Source organism: Cololabis saira, chromosome 2 (assembly GCF_033807715.1).
Source record: "Cololabis saira isolate AMF1-May2022 chromosome 2, fColSai1.1, whole genome shotgun sequence".
NCBI lineage: Eukaryota > Metazoa > Chordata > Actinopteri > Beloniformes > Belonidae > Cololabis > Cololabis saira.
Genome location: NC_084588.1, coordinates 27103802 through 27125158, shown reverse-complemented (window position 1 = coordinate 27125158; position 21357 = coordinate 27103802). Strand labels below are relative to the sequence as shown.

The 21357-nt window shown below is 43.6% G+C and overlaps 1 protein-coding gene across 1 annotated transcript in view; it reads left to right on the top strand.

Moving 5' to 3' along the window:
* The first annotated feature begins 13053 nt into the window (after positions 1-13053).
* dpep1 (dipeptidase 1) overlaps positions 13054-21357 on the top strand; it is an 8988-nt gene continuing 684 nt past the window's right edge. The window contains exons 1-9 of the mRNA XM_061742072.1: positions 13054-13390; positions 14023-14149; positions 15378-15510; positions 15602-15752; positions 16950-17019; positions 17760-17936; positions 19087-19171; positions 19283-19358; positions 20917-21052. Coding sequence (XP_061598056.1) covers positions 13263-13390; positions 14023-14149; positions 15378-15510; positions 15602-15752; positions 16950-17019; positions 17760-17936; positions 19087-19171; positions 19283-19358; positions 20917-21052 — 1083 coding nt within the window. The 5' untranslated portion in view covers positions 13054-13262. The remainder of the gene's footprint in view (positions 13391-14022; positions 14150-15377; positions 15511-15601; positions 15753-16949; positions 17020-17759; positions 17937-19086; positions 19172-19282; positions 19359-20916; positions 21053-21357) is intronic.

The following is a 21357-nucleotide window of genomic DNA, read 5'->3' as shown; positions in this document are numbered from 1 at the left end:
GTATCCAAATAATGTGGGTTTGGACAAAGAGACCTTTACGAATGAAACAAAGCCTTACAATGTTTGTTTTTTGACCTTCAGATAAGGGATCAACAAATGATAAGATTTTGATTTTTTTTTTACATATCAAGCATGGTAATCATAATGATTATGTATTTATTCATTGTAAATGGCCTTTTCTGGAGAAATCTGTTTTTTTCCCATTTTTTTTTTTTAGATTTTTTAAATTCATTTTATTTTCATTTTTGGATGAAGATAATAATTTCAAAGAAAAGTTTTTATCTTTACTGCTTGGTAAAAAAAATAATTCTTGGGTGACAATTCCTGGACACTTTTATATCTTAAACACATGAAATAAATACTATTAGCTCAATTGAAGAAAAAAAGAAGACCTTTTTGTGCTAGTTCTGTTTTTTCTTATCTTTTTTTTTTCTCCCTTGGTTTGGCTGTAGATCAAGCACAGCAATTAACCAGAACATTACAACCACTGAGAGTTAATGCCAGTAAACACTGCTTATCTTCCATCCGTCTTCTGCTGGGAAGCCTACATCCCGTCAACTGTACTGTACGTGTCATTCTGGCACTCTGTCACCTGCCTGAAACATTTTTGCAAACTAATCACATCCCTCCAACACGGCAACATTGTGACCCTGCATTTTTTCTGGAAGTGCTCAATAAACCCAATGAAGAATCTGAGTTGTCGTTTTGGTCTCCAAATTCCTGACATATCAATGTGATGGGTCCCCATGGTATCTGTGGGAAGCTGTTCCACTCCACAGAGACTCCACCCCACAACCCAATGAGTCCCGAGTCGAGATCTGTATCGTCCAGATTGTCACACCGTGGTGGGGTTGTCTTGTTTTGGGCCTCGTCTTGTCATTTCCTGTTTTATTTTGAAAGAAGTAACTCTCGGTGTTACCGGTCTGATTGCCCTCCCTGATTCTTGATTGTGTTCACCTGCTCCTCATTTCCCTCATGTGTTCAAATATGCTGAATCCCAATCTCCAACCTAAACCCTCCAGCCCTGAACCCTCACATACTTTCAGTGACGTCAGCAGCACGTGATCAAGTGTGAGAGGGTGTGAGGGCTCCAAATGGTATAAATAGGAATGGGACAGCACTTAGCAGAAACCGGAAACAAGTCTGATAAAAACGTTTGTGTTTTTTTTTTGTTTTTTTTCTTAATAAACTTTATTTAAAATTTCAATTTACAAAATTCCTAGTCAGATCAAAATGTTACGTACCGGTATTGGCCGGGTTTCCCAGATCAGTTAAGTAGTTCTTAACAGCGAAAGACTTCTTTCAAACCTTCCTAAGGAGCCTGTGAAAGAAAATCGCGTTTCCCAGAGTCACTCTTAGCTTAAGTATCTCTTTCATTAAGAAGGAAATGAAAGATGCTGCTGACCCAGTCTTTACAACCATCTTAGTGAACAAAGACTCACAGATCCAGCCGCGTCAGGCAAATCAATATCACAGCAAGCAATGAGATATTAAAACAATGCACCCCGCACAAATTTTGATCTATTTTATACTTTAGATTTATATTGTTTAGCATTTATTGGTGACAGCAAAGGGGGAAAAAAAAAAGAATAAGGAATAACAAGTGTGTTCCTGTATATGCTTTATGCATTACGCACAAATAAAACGATCATCATGAATATCATTTATTTGATAATTTGGCTGCTATACAGCATGTTCTCTCTGCAAATCAACCGCGTCGCCGTGCGCGAAGCAGAACTGTTTTTATGAACGCATTCGTGCGTCAGCACTTCAGTCCCCTGGACGTGCTGTCGGACCGGCTGTCCAGGCAGCCGTGACACCGATCCTCCTGCGCCGTGCCCGAGCCCGAGCGCTCCTATGTGTGTGATGAGAGGGAATCAGCAGCCGAAGAACGGAATCCTTTGATGAATCGTTCAGTCTCAAATATAATCAATGGTGTCGGTTTATATTAAAGAATCTTTTTGCCCAGAAGAAAAAAGAGCGAAGACAACGACCCATAACTATTTTCTTCTCTTGGAAAAAACCCACCGCGGGGTTTAGGATAAAAAGACACGAGTCGGGATGCAGCGTCTCAGAAGAGGAGGAATACGTGCGAGGCGGTTCTGATCTCCGCAATTACAAAGCCCTCTATAATTGTAAAAAGAATTTCACTTATCACGGGTTCTTTTTGGAACATAACCCTGCGAAAAACCAGGGATTGCTGTAATTCCACGTTGCGATTTGCGAAACTCGCCTTCTCTTGGCTCATGTTTTTGAACGCACACACACGCCCACCACGTTTACTCCCGGTTTCTGCGTGTGGGGAAAAAAAGCCTCACTGTAGCCAGAAATAACGGAGTAACGCACCGTTTGGATGAAAAAGGGTCATTGAATTATATTTATCATCTTAATTTTTTATTATAACGCACAGGCAGCAGTGAATTAGTGCGTTAGGTAGCAGTGCTGCGTGTGAAAATGCGCTGATAGTGATCGGTGATCGATTTGCCTGGCATCGATTATTTGGTTTCAGAACCGGACAGCTGCTCCAAAGAGCTTCTGAAAGAGCGAAACTAAAGAACGGTGTTAAGAAGTCATCTGGGAAACACCCATATCTTAGGGTTCTCTCTTAGTTCAAACCTTCTTTGAACCTCTCTTAAATCCTTAAGAGAGGTCGGATCTGGGAAACCCGGCCATTATAAGTTTGGGAATGATCATCCTACGGATGTTTGAAAACAAAGTGGTAGCCTATATAAAGGAGCATAAAATTCAACAAAGAACACAATTTAAACATGTACAATATGTATTTCCATGTTAATGTAGTGTATTTCTTTCAATCTACCCATACCAGCGCATCCAGTATGCCAGGCTCAATCGCCGAGTAATTTCATTTTTGTAAGAGCGTATAAATTGATGGTATCCTGAGCTAAATATTTCAGTTATATTATCACTATTTACTGCAACGTTTTTGTTCAACTTGCTGAAATTGTTTAAATTTTGTGGTCATAAATAAATGAATAACCAAATTACTGCCTGACTTGTTTGTGTTTGATCTAAAACTATCTTGCTAGTATTTACATGTATGCATTTCTGTTAACATAGGGAATCTTAATTTCGGGTCGTTGAATAATCATCACGGGACAACAGTTTCTGAATTTAAATCACCAGTGGGCTATGTATTTATACTTACAGGTGAACATCTTTCATCTCGCAGTCGCACATGAATTATTTTCCTCCGCCCCCTGTTTTGTTTACATTCTCCCTGGTAACCTCCTTTTATGTCACAACGCAATGAACTGTGGGTAATTCCCTTTCCAAAAGTCTGCGGAGATGCAGACTTACGGGAAGGGAGCATAAGGGCTCAAAATGTCTGCCGGGAGCCCTCGCGCAATTAACGATTTTAGGAATGGGACAGCCCTAATGGGACAGCCCTAAGCTTTCCCCTCCTTGAACCACCACCTTACTGTGGTGGAGGGGTTTGTGTGCCCGAGTGATCCTAGGAGCTATGTTGTCGGGGGCACTTACGCCCCTGGTAGGGTCTCCCATGGCAAACAGGTCCTGGGTGACGGGCCAGACTAAGAGCGGTTCACAAACGCCAATCATGAGGAACAAAACACCAAGGACCGCCCGGATCGGCGTTACCGGAGCCCCGCCCTGCCCTGGAGCCAGGCCTGGGGTTGGGGCTCGCTGGCAAGCGCCTGGTGGCCAGGTCTTTGCCCGTGGGACCCGGCCGGGCTCAGCCCGAAACGGCGACGTGGGCCCGCCTTCCCGTAGGCCCACCACCCGCAGGAAGGTCCATGAAAGGCTGGTGCATTGTGGGCTGGGTAGCAGTCGTGGCGGGTAGCCTTGATGACCCAATCCCTGGACCAAAACCCTTACAGTGGGGACATGGAATGTCACCTCGCTGGGGGGGAAGGAGCCGGAGTTTGTGCGTGAGGTTGAGAGATACCAGCTAGAGATAGTTGGGCTCACCTCCACACATAGCTTGGGCTCTGGAACTCAGCTCCTTGAAAGGGGCTGGACCCTCCACTACTCTGGAGTTGCCCAGGGTGAGAGGCGACGGGCTGGTGTGGGCTTGGTTATAGCCCCCCAACTCAGTCGCCATGTGTTGGAGTTCACCCCGGTGAACGAGAGGGTCGCTTCCCTGTGCCTTCGGGTCGGGAAAAGGTCTCTCACTGTTGTTTGTGTCTACGGGCCGAACAGCAGTGCGGAGTACCCGGCCTTCTTGGAGTCCCTGGGAGGGGTACTTGATCTCCAACTCCATTGTTCTACTGGGGGACTTCAACGCTCACGTGGGCAATGACAGTGATACCTGGAGAGGCGTGATTGGGAGGAACGGCCTCCCCAATCTGAACCCGAGCAGTGTTTTGTTGTTGGACTTCTGTACAGTTTGTCCATAACAAACACCATGTTCAAGCATAAGGGTGTCCATCAGTGCACGTGGCACCAGGACACCCTAGGCCGGAGGTCAATGATCGACTTTGTTGTCGTTTCATCTGACCTTCGGCCGCATGTCTTGGACACTCGGGTGAAGAGAGGGGCTGAGCTGTCAACTGATCACCACCTGGTGGTGAGTTGGATGCGCTGGCGGAGGAGGAGGTTGGACAGACCGGGCAGACCCAAACGGATTGTGAGGGTCTGTTGGGAACGTCTGGTTGAGCCCTCTGTTAGGGACATCTTCAACTCCCACCTCCGAGGCAGGTTCTCTCAGATCCCGGGGGAGGCGGGGGACATTGAGTCCGAGTGGACCATGTTCTCTCCCGCCATTGTCGACGCGGCGGCTCGAAGTTGTGGACGCAAGGTCTCCGGTGCCTGTCGTGGCGGCAATCCTAGAACCCGGTGGTGGACACCGGAAGTACAGGATGCCGTCAGACTGAAGAAGGAGTCCTACCGGGCTATGTCGGCCTGTGGGACTTCTGACACAGTAGATAGGTACCGGCAGGCCAAGCGAGCCGCGGCTCGGGCGGTCCTGGAGGCAAAAACTCGGGTCTGGGAGGAGTTCGTGGAGGCCATGGAGGAAGACTTTCGGTCGGCCTCGAGGAAATTCTGGAGGACCGTTCGGCGCCTCAGAAGGGGGAAGCAGTACTCTGCCGGCACCGTTTATGGTGCGGGTGGGGAGCTGTTGACCTCGACTGGGGACATTGTCGGACGGTGGAAGGAATACTTCCAGGATCTGCTCAACCCGACTGACATGCCTTCCACTGAGGAAGCAGAGAGTTGGGGCTCGGAGGCGTGCTCGTCCATCACCCAAGCCGAGGTCACTGAGGTAGTTCGTAAGCTCCTCAGTGGCAGGGCACCGGGGGTGGATGAGATTCGCCCTGAGTACCTCAAGTCTCTGGATGTCGTAGGGCTGTCTTGGTTGACACGCCTCTGCGACATTGCATGGAGGAAGGGGACAGTACCGCTGGAGTAACAAACCGGGGTGGTGGTCCCTCTGTTTAAAAAGGGGGACCGGAGAGTGTGTTCCAACTACAGGGGGATCACACTTCTCAGCCTCCCCGGGAAAGACTACGCCAGGGTACTGGAGAGGAGATTACGGCCGATAGTTGAACCTCGGATTCAGGAGGAACAATGCGGTTTTCGTCCTGGTCGTGGAACACTGGACCAGCTCTATACCCTCCGCAGGGTGCTCGAGGGTTCGTGGGAATTTGCCCAACCAGTCTACATGTGTTTTGTGGATCTGGAGAAGGCATTTGACCGTGTCCCTCGTGCCATTCTGTGGGGGTTGCTGAGTGAGTATGGAGTCCGGGGCCCTCTATTAAGGGCTGTCTGGTCTCTGTATGATCGAAGCAGGAGTCTGGTTCACATTGCCGGCAGTAGGTCAGACTTGTTCCCAGTGCACGTTGGACTCCGGCAGGGCTGCCCTTTGTCACCGGTCCTGTTCATAATTTTTATAGACGTGATTGCTAGGCACAGCCAGGGGCCGGAGGGGATCCGGTTTGGGGAACTCAGGATTTCATCTCTGCTTTTTGCAGATGATGTTGTCCTGTTGGCTTCATCAGACCGGGACCTTCAGCATGTGCTGGGGCGGTTTGAGGCCGAGTGCGACGCGGCAGGGATGAGAATCAGCACCTCCAAGACCGAGGCCATGGTTCTCCATCGGGAAAGGGTGGCATGCCTTCTCCGGGTGGGTGGAGAAGTCCTGCCTCAGGTGGAGGAGTTCAAGTATCTCGGGATCTTGTTCACAAGTGAGGGAACAATGGAGCGTGAGATTGACAGGCGGATCGATGCAGCGTCCGCATTTATGCGGTCGATGTACCGGTCGTGGTGAAGAGGGAGCTGAGTCGAAAGGCAAAGCTCTCGATTTACCGGTCAATCTACGCCCCTACCCTCACCTATGGTCATGAACTTTGGGTAGTGACCGAAAGGACAAGATCGCGAATACAAGCGGCCGAGATGAGTTTCCTCCGCAGGGTGGCTGGACGCTCCCTTAGAGATAGGGTGAGGAGTTCGGTCACCCGGGAGGAGCTCGGAGTCGAGCCGCTGCTCCTTCACATTGAGAGGAGTCAGCTGAGGTGGCTTGGGCATCTGTATCGGATCCTCCTGGACGCCTCCCTAGGGAGGTGTTCCAGGCATGTCCCTCCTCCCTAGGGAGGTGTTCCAGGCATGTCCCTCCTCCCTAGGGAGGTGTTCCAGGCATGTCCCACCGGGAGGAGACCCCGGGGAAGACCCAGGACACGCTGGAGAGACTATGTCCTTGGCTGGCCTGGGAACGCCTCAGACTCCCCCCGGAGGAGCTTGAGGAAGTGTCTGGGGTGAAGGAAGTCTGGGCATCCCTGCTGAGGCTGCTGCTCCCGCGACCCGGGAACGGATAAAGCGGAAGAAGATGAGTGAGTGAGACAGCCCTAAGCCCTTGCGCAAGTCGCGGGAGCGCGCACGTAAGTCTGTGAGTCTGTGAGGGTGGAGATAGACCCCCAATCCCAATCCGCACCCTCACAGACTCGCAGACTTACGTGCACGCTCCCGCACCTTGCGTAAGGGCTTAGGGCTGTCCCATTCCTAAAGTCGTTAAGTGCAAGAGGGCTCCCGGCAGACATTTTGAGCCCTTACTGACCCCTTCCCGTAAGTCAGCATCCCCGCACACTTTGGGAAAGCAAAAACATGTGTAAAATACTCTTTTGTGGTATTGTTATCAAATTTGAAATTGCGCTAGATAAGGCTTCATGTCTCAATGTGTTTTCCAGCTAATAAGTCACAGATTCAGTCATCTGCAGACATCTAATTACAAAACAAATTTCTGGCTAAAATAAAAACCTTCTATTTCAGTGTGTTCAAACAGATTAATGAATTACAGTAGCAGTTACAGTGATTCTGACAGTTGGGGGAAAAGCAGAGTGTTACCTTTCAAAAGATACCAGAACCACCCATCACTTCAAACAGTTGATTTATTTTATTTTTGTACATGTAAAGAAAAAAAAACAAAAAACAAAAAAACACTTCAACAGAAATTTAAGAAAACAAAACAAAGAATTTCATCCTTTAGCACTTGATAACTTAATGTACATGTGCAAAAAAGCAGTTCAAGAACAGCTTTCAATTTACTTTGGGTATGCCTTGGACAGGCGTTTTGGGCGACTCTTACAGGAGTAGGATCAGACTCTGATACCCTGCATCTGCGTCCTGTGTATAAGCCTGGTCTTGACAGTCTGTGACAGGATGAGTAGAAACAGTGTTTATGATTGTGGTGACCTGTCCATGAGACTTGTTCCCCAGGCAGAACTTTTTCCTGTTTCACTCACCTGCACGCACTGATACTGGGACATCCGTCCCTCGTCAGCCACAACCCTCACATAGACTGGCCTACGGGCAAAATCCTAGGGTGGGGGAAAGACAGAGGGGAAGTGCCTGGGGAACAAGTCTCATGGACAGGTCACCACAATCATAAACACTGTTTCTACTCATCCGGTCACAGACTGTCAGGACCAGGCTTATACACAGGATGCAGATGCAGGGTATCAGAGTCTAATCGAAATTCCGGTTTATTCCCAAGGCTGAGAAAAAAGCAGGCTATGAAATATCTTCTATAACGTGCTTCTTCACGAAGAAGCAGGGTTAATAAATACCAAAACTCAAAATCACTCCACATGGAGGAAACAAAGGCTATGGCTAAAGCAACAAAAAATCTCTCACTTGGAGGAAACCGATAAGGACTGTGGCAACAACTGTGAAGACGACTGGGGTGAACGCACATGAACAAAGACGAGCACACTGGCACAAGACCAAGGGAGACGCAGACTATTTGAACACATGAGGGTAATGAGGAGCAGGTGAACACAATCAAGAATCAGGGAGGGCAATCAGACCGGTGACACATGAGGAAGGGCAAGTGACCTGAAACGAGAGGAGAGTTACTTCTTTCAAAATAAAACTGGAAATGACAAGACAAGGCCCAGACAACCCCACCACGGTGTGACACAGATGTCAAAGGTTCCAGCGGCCACCGATCCTGACGGGTCACAGGGAGAACTGGCTCAATGCTGAACTAGTCATCATCAACAGGCTGGTGTATGTTATATATAGTCGGCTGCATATATGAAAAAAAACCATCATACCCCAAAAAAATTCTAACAAAAGGTTTTTCAGTGGATTATTGTAGTACTAGGTGTACTTAATGACATCCTAAAAGTCTACCAAAATCTGACCACCAGAAAGGTGTATTTTTCAAGATGGCGACCAAGGTGGCCAAGAAATCCCAGGTGAATAGGGTAAACATTTTAACAAACAGATATCATCATGAAACTTCCCCAGTTAATTACTTACATGAAGACAAAAAAAAATTGCATTGGAAGTTTTTTGAAATTGTATGTGTAACTATGCAAATTAGGTGTATCTCATTGAATATGCGCCAATTCGCATAAAGGAACATATATCTTAACATTGGATAAAGCTAGGTTAAAAATTATTGTTTGACCTTATTCACCTATCAGATACAAATTTACACAGGAGATTTTGGAAAACTCTTATCACTCTGCAGGCGGAGCGGAGCAGAGTGCCTGCGGAGGCTCACGCCCTGTTTAACCAAGGAGACTGCCTCCGCGCGCGGTGCTTCCGCTCTGCTTCGGCAATGGCCAATAAAGATAACGATTGTGAATTCTTATATTAGTAATATACAAAAATATACAGACGCAAGTATATATGTAACGATTCACTCGGGTCATGATTCGATTCGATTCACGATTTTTAGCCCACGATTACGATTTTTCATGATTCTTTAAACAAAATTATTAAATTAAAAGAATCCACTGTACTGTATTTTCTCACCTCCTCACTGTTACAGCAATACTGATCGTCGCCGTGCTGCAGTGTTATCAATGCATCAGGTGATGCAGATGTTGACATAGTCAAAACTGCAGTCAAAGCATCAGAACATCAGACCACAACCTTGATAGGAGAGGATACAGACTTGCTTATTCTTCTGCTCTACTATGCTGAGACAAACAATAGACCTCTATTTTCGTTCAGATAAGTCCAAAGCTAGTAAAGTTTACAACACCAGAGAGATGAAACAAGTCCTGGGTAGTGAGTTGTGTTCCCAGTTGCTCTTTATTCATGCTTTCACAGGATGTGATACAACTTCCCGCATCTTTAGTGTCGGGAAACAGTCTAGTCGGCTGCATATATGAAAAAAAACCATCATACCCCAAAAAAATTCTAACAGGTTCTAAAAGGTTTTTCAGCGGATTATTGTAGTACTAGGTGTACTTAATGACATCCTAAAAGTCTACCAAAATCTGACCACCAGAAAGGTGTGAACAAGAAAAATAACCCCCAAAAACCAGACAAAAAAAAAAGAAATTAAATAACATATTGCCAGATAACCATCAGACACAGGGCCAACACAAATGAAAATGAATGAAGACTCCTACATTATATTATCAGCATCCATACCCTCCACAAAGTTCAGGAAAGGCTGCCAGATCCTATAAAATGTCTCAGTGGATCCCCGAACAGTGTACCTGATCTTTTCCAGTTTGAGATGAGCCATGACTTCCCTTATCCAGTGATTAGATGATGGTGGAGCAGAGTCCTTCCATTTAAACAAAATCAGTCTCCTAGCCAGGAGGGAACAAAAGGCCATCATGTTGGTTTCCCGCTGCATAAGTAGAGGAGAGTCCACAGGAGCCACGCCAAACAGAGCAATATATGGTGACGGCAGGATTGTTTTCCCACATATTGTAGAAAAAGTCTCAAAAATGTTCTGCCAAAATGAAAAACAGTTTAGGACAAGTCCAAAACATGTGCAGAAGAGTAGCAGGGGCTGCATCTATCACATGTGGGATCTATGTCAGCATTGATCCTTGAAAGCTTGACCTCAGACCAGTGTAAACGGTGAACAATTTTGAACTGGATTACAGCATATCTTAGACATATGGAGGATGAAAAAATATTCTTAATTATTTTCTGCCAGGTTCCTTCTGGGATTGCCTCATCAAAGTCAGTCTCCCACTTACCCCTAAGGAGGTTTAAAGCTGTCTGATTGTGGGTGTTGAGGTGATCATAAATCAGACTGATAGCCCGCTTAGTGGTTGATTTCCAAGTAAAAACTGTATCTAACAGAGAATCGGGAGGGGACATTGGGAAGCAACCTGAGTTTGAGTTTACAAAGTTCCGGAGCTGCAGATACCTATAGAAATGCGATCTGGGGATATTGTACGTCTGCACCAACTGCTCAAAAGAGGAAAAAGTGCCATTTGTGTAGAGATCAGACAGTGAGATCAAACCTCTTCTACACCAAACATCAAAAGAATCATCAATCACTGATGGGGTAAACATATGATTTTTTGCGATCGGTGCAGCTTGCGGTATGTCTTTAAGGGAGAAGGACCTTCTAAATTGATTCCAAATCTTAATTGAGTGTATAATAACTGGGTTAGAGGTGAAGTGAGAGAGAGGCTGCGCGAATGGCAATTCTAACTGAGGCTGCCTCCAGGACCGTCCACGCAGGGGCCATGAGGTCACTGTTCACTCGATTCACTCGGGTCATGATTCGATTCGATTCACGATTTTTAGCCTACGATTAGGATTTTTCATGATTCTTTAAACAAAATTATTAAATTAAAAGAATCCACTGTACTGTATTTTCTCACCTCCTCACTGTTACAGCAATACTGATTGTCGCTGTGCTGCAGTGTTATCAATGCATCAGGTGATGCGGATGTTGACATAGTCAAAACTGCAGTCAAAGCATCAGAACATCAGACCACAACCTTGATAGGAGAGGATACAGACTTGCTTGTTCTTCTGCTCTACTATGCTGAGACAAACAATAGAGACCTCTATTTTCGTTCAGATAAGTCCAAAGCTAGTAAAGTGTACAACATCAGAGAGATGAAACAAGTCCTGGGTAGTGAGTTGTGTTCCCAGTTGCTCTTTATTCATGCTTTCACAGGATGTGATACAACTTCCCGCATCTTTAGTGTCGGGAAACAGTCAGCATTCCAGAAACTTGTGAAACGTGAATCAACCATCCAGTCCTGTGCAAATGTGTTTCTGCTCCCAAATCAGGCAAGGAATGTCATCGAGGACCATGGGAGCAAGGCAATGGCAGTGTTTTTTGGCGGCAAGAGTACTGATTCACTTGCTTCTTTGCGCTACAACCTTTTTAGCAAGAAAATTGTTTCTGCTAAGTCATTTGTTACCCCAGAACGTCTCCCTCCTACAGAGTCCTCGACTAAATACCATTGTCAAAGAGTTTATTTCCAGATCATGGTGTGGATGGAAAAGGAGAGTGACATGAACCCAGTGGATTGGGGGTGGAAACTGGAGGGCAATATCTTCCTGCCAGTTATGAACAATAAGACTGCTGCCCCAGAAAGCCTCCTGCAGATGGTCCACTGTAATTAATTAATAACAGAATATTTTACTTTGACATCAATTCATTTTTCTTAATCAAATCTTCTTTTTTAAATAAAATCAATATATTGAACAAACTCATCATTAACTCATCTTTATCTATGTGACATTTTTCAAGTACAAGTCAAACTCAAAAAAAGACGAGTGAAACTGAAACAAAGATATCAACTCCTGTGATATTAATTCACATAAATTATTTAAATATTTAAGGAGATTGTAATAAAAGCAAAAAAAGTTGAAAAGCCTTTAAGACACACACATTAAAATGGTTAGTTCACATAAAGACAAGCGAATTAAGGCTTTTTTATGTTTCTGCATAGCAGCCATATTGCTGCGTTGCGTGCGTAGGAGATGTACGTCGTTGTTTATGTTTGTTGTTTGTGACGTTACTCCGGCGAACTCCGAGGCTCTTTTCTGCAGCTCCTTACCTTGAAGTGAAGAGCTTCTTTTTGTTTCCTTCCTGTCAGTATTTCAGATATTTCAGCAAATAAAGTGTATGTTAGTGAGCTGGAGCTGATAAATGTTGAGCACCAGTCGTTTTACTCACATTTCAATCTAAAGAAAAAGAAGTAGTAATCACATTTGTTGGGGTCCATGTACGATGTTAGTTTGATGTTAAAGTATAAAGGCTCCCTCAAAGAGACTTACAATGACGTGTATGTGCACAAATCATACATATATACCATATAAATATGACTTAAATTAGTCCAAAGCAGTCGTGGTATCAATTTAGCAGTGAAAGGCACTGACACACAGCTGTAACCGGTTACATGTGCTGCAGGAATGCACTCAGACTCACCGAAACAGTCACAATGATTTAGCTTATGTAACTCAGTGAACTGGATTCAATTTGATCTTGAACGGCAGTGTTGGAGATAAGGTGGGGGGGCTGATTAGGGTAATAAATACTCCTTCTTGTAAAAGGCACCTTGTAAGATGGTTTATCAGTTTTATTAGTGCCATATTTCTCCCAATAGTGATCTGTAGTTTGAATATTATCTGCAGCACATCTGGTTTCATCCTGTTAACAGCTGCTAAAACAGTTATTGAAGTTTGTAAAATGGCTCTGCTTTTCAGTGACGCCACAATGACATGAAAGCGTCCACTGTCCAAAGCATGTGATGAACTTCAGAAGAATGAAGAGGCTCTTACACATTAACCCACACGACTTTACCAGCCAGTTTAGAGGTTGGGAGAAAGTTGACGCTACTGTGTTGCAGTTATGACAGCTGACACTTTACTGACAAACCCAGCACCGGAGGAGGAGCAACTAGCTGATATTCAAAGGCATTAATGTTCGGGGACGGACAGAAAACTGGAGGAGAATCTGCACAGAGCTGAACCGCAAAACCAACGACTGAGAGAGACAAGAGATATTTTCAAGCGGCAGGAATTAAAATCAGAGTCCCTTGGTATTTACTGAACTTAAAGAAATGCTGACCAGAGTTATCCCGGCTTCATGTCTGGCACTTTTGTTCTCCTCTTGTGCCATCACCTTGGCACAAGACACGAACATGGCCAGAGCTCTGAGGTTAATGTCTGAGACCCCACTTATTGATGGGTAAGTAAATACGTCTATTAGATTTCACAGAAGTTGCTTCTTTTTTTATCTATTGCCTGCCATGTGAGGATTAACAGAAGTAACTATTTCACATGTACTACTACTACTACTACTACTACTACCACCACTGTCATTTAGCAGATGCTTTTATCCAAAGCCAATTACATCTGAGAGAACAACACAAGCAAGAAAACATACGTAGGAGGGTACAGCTGGAAAAGTGCTGGTCAGACTATGAGTCCAGTTGGATACCGGTGCTGCCATGCTAGTGCTATGTTTTATTTATTTATTTGTTTTGTTGTTGAACTGTTCCCTTCCCACCCAACACCACAGTCCCTTTATACAAAAAAAACATGTATTTAAAAGACATCATCATACAATCATCTTGTCATAAGTGCATGCAGCTTAGTCATGTAAATAGCTGGACAAATCTAACTCATCCTGATGAGCAGAGAAGATAACTTAATGCAGAAATGCAGTGAAGCAGTGAAAGTCCACCAATTCAAGAACTTTTAGCAGCAGTTCAACAGGATGGATCCTTCCTGCTATAGAACCACAGGTTCATCTATGTTTCAGGAAAAAGGTGTTTGAGGCTGAAAGACTTTCCCTCTTTGATTTTTGCTTGTTCCCAGACATAATGACCTGCCTTGGCAGCTTCTAAAGCAATTCAACAATGAGCTCAATGAAGTGGATCTTCACACGCTGAACACGACGCACACCAACATCCCGAAGATCAAGCAGGGACGGCTTGGTGCCCAGGTAAAACCAGACCGCAACCTGGAGAACAGTTTGCTTATCAATATCAAACCCTCGGATATATCGCTGGTGTCTACATTCACTTTCAAAAGCTGTACAGACAGCATTTCATACAGTGGTGTATTACTGATTAACTTTGTCACGCCACTAGATAATAAGTGGCTAGCTGATATTGACATGGCAGAAAATCTGAGATGGAGCGGTTTATCTCTGTGTTTCCACTTCTTGTAGCTATGAGGCTAAGTGCAGTTTATTGGAAATGATGAAGATAAATGCTGCGAAAACAATTTCCCTAACTTTTCTCAAAAATAAGGGATGAACCGTATTTTTTTTCAACCGAATACTGATAGCTAATCACAGCAGCTGGTTTTGAAGAATGTGTTCAGCCACAAAACTCATCTCCAGCTGAATGTATGGGTTTTCTTTGTGACATTTGTTTAAAAGCTTTACACTACCCACTTTAGAGGAAGAGAGATGAAAAGAGTGAAGTTGGACAACCCGAACCGGATTTGGATCTGTGATGTCACAGAACCCTGCAAATTCAAACTATTCATTGAATGACAGATGTGTCACAGCCTCCATCTTTCTAACATAGCTTAAGTTTGGGGGCCTTCAGCTGAGGTTTGTCATGGAGATGGGAGAACTTTACAGAAGCACAACCATCAGTGCAGTGCTGTCCAATCAGGCGGCCAGCGAGGAGTGGCCTGAGGAAAGGCCTTCCTCTGATCCTGAAGGCTGAACTGCAGACAGTGGCCACAGTGAGCAGCACCTCATTATCTTTCCAAACACTATGCTGGCTGTGATGCACTGATGTTTATAGCTTTTCTTTTAGTCTGCTTTTTATGTTTTGCAACAGAATGAAAACCTTTTTCAGTTTTTACGATCTCAAGCTGGGCCAAGGTTTACATTTTTAACAAGACAAAGTTCCAAAGTACAGTTAGGAAAACAGGAAATTCAGGAAAGCTGAAAGCTCTTCAGTGACCCAACTAGAATCTGCACATAAACCCAGAAATGTGCGCTCCCCATTCAAGGATACAGATTTACAACACACATGTTTGCATGATTTGTCGTTTCAGAATTGCTCATAAAATACTGATGATAATAACAACAATTAATGGCATTAAGTGGACAAGTCACAGATGTGAATGTTTTCCCCGTGTACTGTAGCTTGTCTCATGCTTTATTAATAATAGTAATAATTATTTCTTATCCGACACCCCTTTCCTCTCAGTTCTGGTCCGCCTATGTACCCTGTGAAACCCAGTACAAGGACGCCGTCAGACAAACTCTAGAGCAGATAGATGTGGTTCACAGGATGTGTCAGAAATACCCAGAAACCTTCCAGTTTGTCACCACCAGCCAAGGTGAGACCTTCACTGACATGTCATACATTTTAACGTCTGTGTTTTTATGTGGCCCTGCGACGTCAAGTATCACCAATTCTATGTGCAACAGGCATCAGGGACGCCTTCAGGGCGAACAAGACTGCCAGTCTGATCGGGGTGGAGGGCGGCCACTCCCTGGACAGCAGCCTCGGCACCCTGCGCGTCATGTACAAGCTGGGGGTCCGTTACCTCACCCTCACACATTCCTGCAACACACCCTGGTAAGAGCCATGGCACAAAGGGAAACTAATCTTTACCATTACTTAAGAAAATGTAAATTAATTATTCATTAAACAGATGTTATCTAAAAAAATACAAATAATTTCAGCTCAAATTATATGCACTCTGAGGTTGTTTATCTCATATATATACACACACACACACAAACACATATATATATATATATACACACACACACACACACATATATATATATATACTGTATATATAATATAGTTTGAGCCTGTTGTGTGATACGTTTCTCCTCTGTTACCCCGGCAACTAAGAGATCTCAGTCCAGTGTTCTTATTGCGTTGGATAAATGGGTCAGCAGGGACAAATTCGTTATGCAGAACCCAATAATCTGCTGTTGCAAACCTATAAATAGAAATAGCTGGTAAAAAAAGAAATGCATAAAGAGCTTGAATGCTTTTATAACTTTATCAATGCGCGAGGGAAAATTAGTAAAATACACTCGTCAACATTTGAAGTGGATCAAAACACTGAATTCTGAACGATGTCTATTCCCGTTTTAGGACAACTTTGATGAAAAGTTCATTAAATTTTTTAAATTCAAATAGAAGAATAAGAAAGAGCTGTTTGTTTGGAGGATAGGAGGACATGTTCCACATACACAGCACCTCCCTCAGTAATCTCCTCTCTCTAACTGGTAACTGTCATCTGAGGTGATTGTGGAGAGTTTGGGGAATTCCTGTGGGTTTGTTGTGCCGGCGTATCAAATTCTCTGGTACTGACTCGTTTTGGCCGACAACCAAGTCACACATGTATAGAAACCGGTGATCACTTTCCAAGACTGATTTAAATGTAAGCGTGGTTGGCACCGAGGAAACCTGAAGAAACCTAAAGAAATAAAATCCAATGAGCTTTGAGGTGCAACCGGTCCAACTAGAAAATGATTTACTGGTGGCTTTTACATTATTTTGTTTGGAGATTTATGTTTATGTGTAAATAAATGTAATGGGCTTTACTTAAAGACTTGAAATGATAATAACTTATAAGTCTACTTTAAAGAAAACTACAGTTCTTGGCCTTTTAACTACCAAATCTGTCTCTGAAGAAAGTGTTATAGAAGATTTTAATCCAGCTTGTAGGATACAAATATTCTTGTTGGTGTTCCTTTGGTTATTTTATTTGATTAAATTATTAATTAAATTAAATGATGTTGTTGTTGTCACCAGGGCAGACAACTGGCTTGTGGATACTGGATCAGAACCACCTCAGCATAATGGCCTGTCTCCTTTTGGCAAGGTCAGTAGTACTTGTAGGATGGGAAAAGTAATACTCTCAACGTGCAATATGTTACATGTTTGCGTCTCAATGATACACCAATGTGAGTTTATGTCTTTTTATGATGTTTATCACTTTATGACACATTACATTACTTTATTACTCTTATATCCCAAAATGTCCTTTGCTTGAGTGAAAGGTTTCTTAGCAACCAGTACTTGAAATTCTGTTTTATATGTTTATGATGTTTCCCCAAAGATATCCCAAAGATAATACGTATAATAAAATATTCACTGACTGACTGCGTTTTATTGTCTTGAACAATGATAAAAGAAAACTGGTTTGGAACAGGTCATTTGTGATATTTAGACGATGTTCTGCTGCAGCCATCAATAATTTATTACTGTAAGTAGTAGGATAAGCGTGAAAATAAGTTTAGAAAGACAAGGCTTTTCTCACATGATGGATGGAGTTGCACAGGTATCAGGGTTAAACCATGAGCAGGGTACTATCATTACGTATTGATAATCCAGTGATTAGGCCCGCCCGCCAAAATGGAGAAAGCAGCTTCACTTGTGTGATTCTTCATTATTGGAGATTTGAACTTTTCTTGATAACAAAAAGAAAAACTCAGAGAGAAAATGACAGTAAACATGACATTAATAACTACTTTATAACATTAATTAACATCAATTAACCTTGCAATTCTAAATAAATAGGCAGAATTGATTCTATTACAGTGATTACATTTTCTTCAACAGCAACTGATTGCTGAAATGAACCGTCTGGGGATGCTGATCGACCTGGCTCACGTGCCCGTTTCAGTGATGAACCAGGTGCTGGACATGTCCCAAGCTCCGGTCATCTTCAGCCACTCCTCAGCGTACACCATCTGTGAACACAAGAGGAATGTCCCAGACGATATTCTCCTCAGAGTGGTGAGTCTTAAAGTGCTGAACCAGCAGATTACCAAGCTCAGCACGATTACAAGTATTTCCATTGTTGACCATTGTCCACGTGTACTGAAATCTATCCAAGTGAAATCACACTAGACCAAACTTTTCTTAGCTGTACACACAAATAATGTGAGCAGAAGCCGAGCGTGGTTTATAAAACTGCGCATGTGTCCTTTTCCACCCGGGCTTTGGTCTGTAAGTCACAGAGGAAGCCAACGCGGAGAAGAAGAAAAAAACCAGAGCTTCTGGTTATCATTAGCCAAAGCTAAACCAAAGATTTTTCCGTTAGTATATTAGTATCTACAGGTCAACTGCAAAGGTCAACTACAAACAAGCTGAAAGCCAACAAGTCACCACCTATCACGGTGGATGCTGACAAAATATGATTAGTAAATTGATTTTATATTGGGACTAAAAACATTAGTCCAGTTAAGCTGCATTTAAACTATCCTTAAACTATCCAGTAAAACTAATTTTAATGTTACTAAAAGTAGGAAAAAGATTATTCACACAAAAAATCAACGTCTTGTAATCAATATCGTCAGTAAAATTATCGAAGCTGATTGAGATGTAGCTCATTTTAAATCATTTTACGCGTGTTGTTAATGGTTAAGTGCGACCCCCAGTGTGTCTTGAGATGATGAGTTTAATGCCACAGATGCGCCGGTCTGCTCATCAGCTGGATATTCACAGACGTTGGCTATCACGGATTATAAAAAAATGGCCAAATGTTTTGTTGACCTTTAATTCATGAGCAAAGCATAACAATAGTCTGTGTGTAGTAACCAGTTTACCGTAACTGTAAAGATCATTGAACCTTTGCTGCCTGTTATCTCTGATAAGAAAACCCATAAATTCTCTTTAAGACATCATCTTTTTAATGGTTCAGCGTATGTGATATCAATTGAGATATATTGCACGGCATTATAAAAGACTAAACTACAACACATGCTCTCTAAAGAGGTAAGAAAGCAGAGTTCAGCACCCTCGTATGGATCAGTGGGAGTCCTAACGCTGGTCCTTGCATGGATCACTTCCCCTCCGGTCACTCTTTGAGTCACTTTTGACCTGCAGAGATCAAAGCCTCTGGGTCACAAAGTGTTTCACTGTCATGAAACGTTTGTCTCTCCAGAAAGCAACCGGAGGAATTGTGATGGTGAACTTCTACAACGACTATGTAACCTGCAGCCATACGGCTAACCTCTCAAACGTTGCTGGTAAATAGCGGCTGTAACCATGACAGTGCTGTAAAGCTGGCTGAGTATTCACATTTATCGTCCTCTCCGAGATCATCCACCTCATTCTGTGCTTTACTGCCTTCACTGCAGATCACTTTGACCACATTAAGAAAGTGGCCGGGGCCACCATCATTGGCTTCGGTGGAGATTATGATGGCGTTACCAGGTGAGGTTCTTGTGTCCACAGTGCGGTTGAACTTAAAGGTATTGTGACATCATTTTTAACATGCTTTTAACACTATTAAAAGTCTTGGCCAACATCCCTCAAATGTGTCTAAAAGGGTGTAAAAAGAAAAACTTCACTCCAGTAGGCCTACTCCATTCCTGGCTTTTTATGACGGTGTTTTTTTGCGCCGTGAAAAACGCTTCCTTTTCCCCCTTTCCTGTCAATCATTGCCCCGCTCCTCCTCCCAACCTCCTCCAACGGAGAGTTAAGCCGGGAGCGACAGGCGAAGCATGCACGGAAAAGCAGCAGGGCGAAGTAGTCCACAGCAAACAATCATAAAAATAAAGGCATGCAAGCAGCAGTGTCCCCTTATCTTAAGTCCAATCAGTGGCCGCGGGTCTTCTTAGCAGTTTTCCTCCGGTGATTAGAACAGAAGAGGCTCAAAACAGCTCCGTGTTAAGCCTCATTTATGGTTCCGCGTTAAATCGACGCAGAGCCTACGCCGTAGGGTTCAGTGTACGGTGCGCGTCGCCGCGTAACCCTACGCCGTAGGCTCTGCGTCGGTGTAACGCGGAACCATAAATCAGCCTTTATGGTGCGCTGAAGAGGAGAGGAGGCAGGGAGCTGGGTGGAGGGGGCGGTGATTTAGCGGATCGTTACGTAACGATCCGCCACCAAACCACATGCGCCGTTTTTGCATAGTTATGCGGAAAATCCCAGAAAGCACACAATACACTGAATGTTAAAAGTTCGTTGTTTTTTGGGTGTAATTGATGTCAAGACACCCAACAAAACACAAAAAATCAAGAAAAATTTGTTTTTCATGTCACAATACCTTTAAACCACATTCTCGGGTAGGATGATGGAGACTGGAGAGCAGTAGTTGAGTTTTAACTTCATCTGCCACTTTATTAGGCCCAACCGGTTTACCTAATGAAGTAGGCAGTGAAATGGACTTTAAGAAGCATATTAGAATGATGTTCATGCATTAAACTAATTTCTCTTCCAGATATTAAACATATGCGCAAATCATTTTGTTATAAATAGCCTACATTTTTATTCTTTAACGCTTAGCTCCCAGCAGGTGAATGGGCTAAATAAAAAGCCTGTCAGTATAAGACCTCAAACTCCATAACAAACTTGTTGATTTCATGTATTTCATTAATAAGTACTTTGAAGCACTTGAATCACCTTGTTTTGAATTGTGCTGTAAAAATAAAACTTGCCTTGCCAAAATTCAATACATCTTTTTTTAGTGCTTTTAAGGTAGGTGCAATATATATTTCTCATTTGGATCATGTGTACGGTGTCTTTTTGGATGTTACACCGTGTCCTAAATGCAGTGCAGTTACTGTTGGACTTTGACCCAAGAACAAACGTCCCCACAGGGACAGTAAAGTATATTGTATTTCAATTACAAGATCACGGCAACAATGAACTGCTTGAAAGGTTACGACATATAAACCTGGAGTGAAAGACAACCTATCTAAATAGTTAAACTATAACAAGCCTGGTATGCTCGTAAAATGAAATATTTTTTCCTGAATGTTTTTTTCAGACTACCTGAGGGTTTGGAGGATGTTTCAAAGGTGCCCAACCTGGTGGCTGAACTTCTGAGGAGAGGATGGACTGATGTGGAAGTCAAAGCTGCTCTGGGAGATAATCTTCTCCGTGTGATGGCCGAGGTTGAGACGGTGAGGAGTAAACAAACTACCCGTAAATGTCAAATGTGTCAAGGACAACTTTACACAATGAGAGGGTTGTAGGAACGTTGGGGAAATATGATACACGATGGTCAAAAAGGAAGTACTGAGCGGTCACTGCCTGAGAAAACAGAATTTAATTCATTTTGACACATTTAATTTTTAATCACACACGGGGGCTTTTGGCCAGAGAAGTAAGTACCAAATTACCATTCATGTGAACGCCGGGATGCAGGTTTTCCCAGCATTGTAACAACTCCACCACCCGTTAGTGGTCATCTTACTATCCTCCTGGT